Source organism: Lygodium microphyllum, chromosome 3, assembly GCF_053477565.2.
Source record: "Lygodium microphyllum isolate KBCC chromosome 3, Lygodium_microphyllum_v1.1.10, whole genome shotgun sequence".
NCBI lineage: Eukaryota > Viridiplantae > Streptophyta > Polypodiopsida > Schizaeales > Lygodiaceae > Lygodium > Lygodium microphyllum.
In genome coordinates, this window is record NC_141137.1 from 15880401 (window position 1) to 15886400 (window position 6000).

General features: G+C 39.7%; 1 protein-coding gene across 3 annotated transcripts in view; it reads right to left on the reverse strand.

The window, feature by feature from the left end:
* The window catches only part of LOC148038082 (putative choline kinase 2), a 134731-nt gene extending 130319 nt beyond the window's left edge, over window positions 1-4412 (reverse strand). The window contains exons 1-2 of one of the 3 annotated variants that reach the window (XR_015689006.1): window positions 3762-4412; window positions 3369-3490 (exon numbers count right to left, since the gene is read on the reverse strand). Coding sequence is in view for 2 of the 3 variants with exons in the window: in XM_087668680.1 (XP_087524806.1) it covers window positions 3369-3490; window positions 3762-4187 (548 nt within the window). In the remaining variant the exon portion in view is untranslated. The remainder of the gene's footprint in view (window positions 1-3368; window positions 3491-3761) is intronic. The other 2 variants (XM_087668680.1, XM_087668681.1) reach the window with 2 other exon arrangements.
* Between the last annotated feature and the right edge of the window lie 1588 nt (window positions 4413-6000).

Here is a 6000-nt window from a genome sequence, read left to right on the forward strand (position 1 = left end):
ACGCATTTTTTGCCTTTGTTGCACTTGCTGAAAAACAATCTAGCTGCAAGATTAAGACTCTCCGTTTGGACCGAGGGGAAAAATACATGTCTTCCTTACTGAATCATTTTTTGAAGCAGAAAGGCAATGTCCATCGGTATACTATTGCATATACTCCACAACAAAATGGGTTTACAAAAAGGAAGAATCGGTCACTCATGGAAATGGCCAAATACATGCTGAAAGCTAAGAGTTTGCCACATGGCTTTTGGATGGAAGCACTTATGTGTGCTTGTCATATTTTGAACACGTGCCCTACCAAGGCATTAATAAATGTCAAACCTTTTGAGGCTTGGAACAGCCGGAAATCTTTAGTTGGCCACTTTCATACTTTTGGGTGTCTTGCGTAGCTCATATTCCCAAAATACTAAGAAAGAAGTTGGGCAACAAGGCTCTCAAATGCATTTTTGTATAGTAGTGACAGCAATGGATATAGACTATATGATCCTGTTTTCAAGAAAGTCTTTGTCAATAGGAATGTGATTTTTTATGAAAAATCAGAATTATCCCTTGTTGGTTTTGATACATATCAAGCTGCAAATGATGTGTTTGAAGGGTTGCTGCCCATTTCTTTTGGTGATACAGTTGGAGTTTTAGTAAATGAACACAATGTTCAGCCAACTGCTCCATTGAGCAATGCAGAAATTAAGCCTATGGCTGATCTAAATATTCAACAAGATGCTGAATTCAAGGTTCAGCAAGAGCTTGTACATAGTCAGGAAGCTAGGCAAATACCTAGATGGTACTTGAAGACTATGAAAGAGAGTCATTCGGATGCTCCTATTGCTGGTCGTACTAGAAGACATTCCCATCTCTGCATGATCATGCTAATACTATGGAGTTTTTTATGGCAACACACACTTGATGATGAGGAGCCTCATTGTTTTGAGGATGCACAACAAAGTGTGCATTGGACGGCAGCAATGCAAGCTGAATTTGATTCTATCATAAATAATCAAACATGGGATTCAATGATATTGCCTATTGGAAAGAAAGCCATTGGTACAAAGTGAGTCTATAAGCTAAAAAGAAAAGCGGATGGATCCAATGATAAGTATAAAGCCAGGCTTGTGGCAAAAGGCTACGCATAAAAGAAGGGCATTGATTATGAGAAGACATTTGCTCCTACATCCCGTATGACTACCATTCGGTGTAGGGTTGCTTTGGCTGCCCATCATGGTTGGACTGTGCACTGGCTTGATATTAAAACTGCATTTTTAAATGGAAAACTTCAAGAAAAAGTGTATGTACAACAACCCATTTGTTTTGCAATTGAGGGATCCGAAAACTTAGTACACAAGCTGAAAAAGGCTTTCTATGGTTTAAAGCAAGCTCCACAAGCTTGGTATGCAAAAATTGATGCCCTTTAACTCAGTCAAGGGTTCATTAACAGCTCATCAGAGTCTACTCTTTACATATGCAAATAAGGGGGATCCTTGCTGGTCATATGTCTTTATATAGATGATCTTTCTACTCACAAGGACACATGCTAAACAAATTTCAGCATTCAAGAAAAATTTGCAGCAAACTTTTGAAATGTCAGGTTTAGGGCCTTTGCATTACCATTTGGACATTCAGTTCATTCATGGGGCTAGAGGCATTTCATTGTCACAGTCTAGATATATTGGTAGACTCCTTGAGAGATTTAGCTTCCAAGATTGCAAACCAGTTAGCACACCGATGGAGACTGTACTCAAGTTGTCTTTGCACGATGACAGTGATTTGTTTGACATTTATACATATGCTCCAACAATTGGATGTCTCAGTTATTTATGCAACACAGGCCAAATATTCACTTTGCAGTTTCAGCCCTGAGCAGAGCGTGTCTTTCATTAGTTGCAGGGTACTATGACTCTTGGATTGCTTTATGTGCCAAGAGGAAACCGTTGCAACTACATGCTTACAGTGATTCAAATTGGGCTGGTGATTTTGATTCACGTCATTCTACAAATGGAAACTGTTTCTTTCTTGGCTCATCTTGCATCTCTTGGCTTAGCAAGAAACAATTCATTGTTGCCACATCGTCTTGTGAAACTAAATACCAAGCAGCTTTCACTACCACACTTGAATGTGTGCTTGAGACGTTTGTTGGCTGATCTTGATATATCTGTCACAAAGCCTACTCCTTTGTTTACTGACAGTCAGAGTGCCATTGGAGTGGCATGAAATCCAGTGTTTCATCATGCACACATGAAACACAGAGATCCACTATCACTTTATCAGAGAGAGGCTACATGCGCAGGAGATATCAGCCTTGTCTATTGTCCTACCACCAACAATGTGGCAGACATCTTCATTAAAGCACGTCCTCGCAACAAAATTAAAGCATTTCACAATGCTTTAAATTTAATCTCCTTTGATGGATGATCCTTGTATACTGATCACTTTTCACTCTAGGGGGGTTTGTTGGACTATACTCAAGCCTACACTCATAGAGAAGTGTCGGTGATCCACAGCAAGATATTGGGGCACTTTTTACTCTCCTTATGAGAGGTTTTATCCCCCAATTACATTATCTTCTATTTTATGTGCTTATGTTACACAATTTGGTCACTTACCATGTTTTACACCTTTCTAGTGTGAACGCACATTAACAACCCTAAGGTTTAAGGATTGTACTTTGTACTTTCATCACACTCTTGGTTATTGCATTCGGAGTTGTGCTGTGTCTTCACTCTCCACTGTCAACGGTGTACTCTCAGCTGAGCTTCAATCCTCTATATCTCACAATGCCAACTAAAAAACTATAGGAAGATATGGTAGCACCTACAATCACAAGGAGCTATTACTTTCAATTCACTGGTTACATCGTCTATAAGTGGGGATTTACCACTTTAAATGGCATGTGGATCACCCATAAATTCAACCTCAAGTTCAAAAGAGGCTCCTCAGTTAGAGGACAGAGAGTATCAACATAATGCAGTGTGCATAAATCTTTCTTTAAGAAATTGAAATTCTTCATCCATAGCACATTATGCACTGAACATAGCAAATGGGATCCAACCTACTCTTGCAAAATGGAGAGAACCCAAAATATAACAGCAATGACACCAAATCATCCAAACTTGATTTAGGATTACAACTGACAACAGCTGAAAGGGTTTCCAAATCACTCCACCAAATGCCTAGAGAGCACTATGAATCATTTGGACTGATGTAAGGCATTTCTTGTCAGCATGGTTTAGACACATGATTGTCCCTGATAACAACCTTAATTGACATATGAAAACACCATTTCTGCACCCCTGTTGTGTGTTGATACTTCGAAGTTCAGATTTAGAACGAGAGAATTATCTTGTGTTCATATGCCTGCACAGCAGATCACCTACCTGAGTCTACCCCAAACCTGAGGTTTTTGAGGCCCTGGTATGTCCAACTGATGGAACTCCTTCAACTTGGTAGCAATCCTTGCTGAAATCGCTGGGTCTCGTAGATCAGCTGCTGTTAATGTCTGGAAAGCCAAAAGGATGCACCTCAATACATTATCTTTTCCAGTTTTTCATCGTCACGGACAATTGCAATGTATAGTCAGGGTGCTTTAGTAGAATGCACTTAACAATTAGCCTCTCCTAATCCTAGTGATTGAGCGAACGTAAACTTGCGAGCTAGAATACATAAAAAGTGACTCATCGTTCAAAACAGTCAAATACAACTTTTTGCTTGGCCTAGTTGTGGACAATGTTCTTGATTGATTAAGTCGCTGATGGCAGATAGCAAGAGACCCTAGCATTAAGAAACTCTTCCACCCGACCGTTTGGAAAGCGGGAAAGCAAGCGGGGTCCCTGACCAAGCTGCGACATCCTCTCGAAAGTGCGAATTTCATCCTCTCTCCTGAACAACATCTCGCAGCCATCACCGTACACGCGCACTAGGACCTTCCTCAGGGTTTGCCGATCGTGTTGGGGCCAGTGGCATTCGTAAACATGATTGGTCATCGCACCTTTCAGGGGTCTGAGGATCAGATTCTTGACGTCCAGGACATCAGACCATTTGTCTGCGAGGCTGTAAAGAGCTCCATAGACCTCGCTAGAGATGTCCCTATTGCAGGTATAACTTTTTGAGCACGACGCGTGAGCTCTTCCTGTGGAACTGGTAGCCAGATTGGGGGTTGGCGAGGAGATCGCCTCGTTCTCTTGCCGAGTATGCATGTTTCCCTGGCTTTCCTCTCCGATAGTCAGTAGGCGGCCCGTAGCCTATGCCAATGAAAGATGTCCCCTCTCCACTCTCTGTTCCAAGACGACGGATACATAAATTCCTACATGATGGCAAGCAAACAATATGGCCAGGTTATGAATCCTTGAACCACTACCCTAGGTAAAGCTTTGGGTGACAAACAAGTATCACTTCCCAAAATGTGTGCCCTGTGTGCATTCTCCTTTCGACCTAAACAGACTAGACTCGCCGGCACACTCCTTTCGATCCAAACAGACTAGGCACTCCGCGCCTAGACTCGCCCCGGGCACGATTTTTGCGGGGGGAGTCGGGTGCTGGACGCGTGGCACCCGCCCCCCCCCCCCCCGTTCTCTTTCTTTTTTGTGGGGGAGGTGGAAGGCTACCATGTGGCACCCGGCCCCCATCTCTCCTTAACTAAGAGTATAGATGCTTCTTATGATTCCTTCAACCAAAGAAGGTAAAGCTTCTTGTTTATATGTAAGGCACGCTACACACATGTCCAAATGAACAAGTTTCAAACCCCCCCCCCCCCCCCCAGGAGGCACCTCTCACCGCCCGATGTCCATTTTCACTCCCATCCGGATGGTAGGACATCCATTGTGCACGCATATGAGAAGATGGCAAATTCATTCCATATATTATTTAAAGGTTTGCATTAGGAATCCCAAACTAACCAAAAGGCTCCCAAGCTTATGTGGCACAAGGAGACTAAGTTTAGTTTTCAAGAAATAAAGAGGGCCTTATGTTAAAGGGTGAGTTGGCCTTATAATTATTTTCTACAGGCCTTATAATCATTCTCTCTCTCTCTCTCTCTCTCTCTCTCTCTCTCTCTCTCTCTCTCTCTCTCTCTCTCTCTCTCTCTCTCTCTCTCTCTCTCTCTCATATTATACTATTATTATAATCAAAGATATTATTACATATAATTAATTATAATAATACTTAATATGTATATATAAAAGTATAATTATATGTAGTATTATATTTAATATGTATAATAATGATGATGATGATGATGATATAATTATATGTGTTATTGTATATATATTAATATATATAACGATAATTTATAATATTTTAATAAACTTGATTATATATATAATATGTATAGTTATATAATAATATAATTTATTAAATATTAATTATTAATATATTAACTAATTATTAATAAAAGATATATAATTTATGTCAATCAACATATTATACATATATAATTACATATTATCAATTATGAATAGAGAGAGAGAGAGAGAGAGAGAGAGAGAGACATTAGTAGTAGTAGTAGTAGTAGTAGTAGTAGTAGTAGTAGTAGTAGTAGGTATCAATATAGTTTATGGATTGTCAAATTTATATAATATTGTAGGCTCAATGTGTAATGATAATATGCATGCCATGGTAGGCCCACTATGAATAGAAATCGCCATTCAATGATAGGCTCAATGTATGAAGATAATATGCATACCATGATAGACTCAATGTGAATACTAATTGCTATTAAATGTGTTGGTCTTTGAGAAATCTTAAGAAATAGTCATAAGGATTCTTTGGAGATATAGTTTAGACTTGATCCTGTTAATGTTGGTATTGCACTCACTATATACGAGTGAGTGCCACAACCTCATATATTACATGTTTGTGCATTCAACATTATGTTAGTCTAAGTTGCCAAAGCCTTTTAAGTTTTGATTATGTTTCTTATATCAACCTCCTATGAAACCTCTTGCTACATGAAATATGTTTTTAAACTTTGGTGCAAAGCACAGGAGAATTTAGGCATAGAGCGCCTAGTTG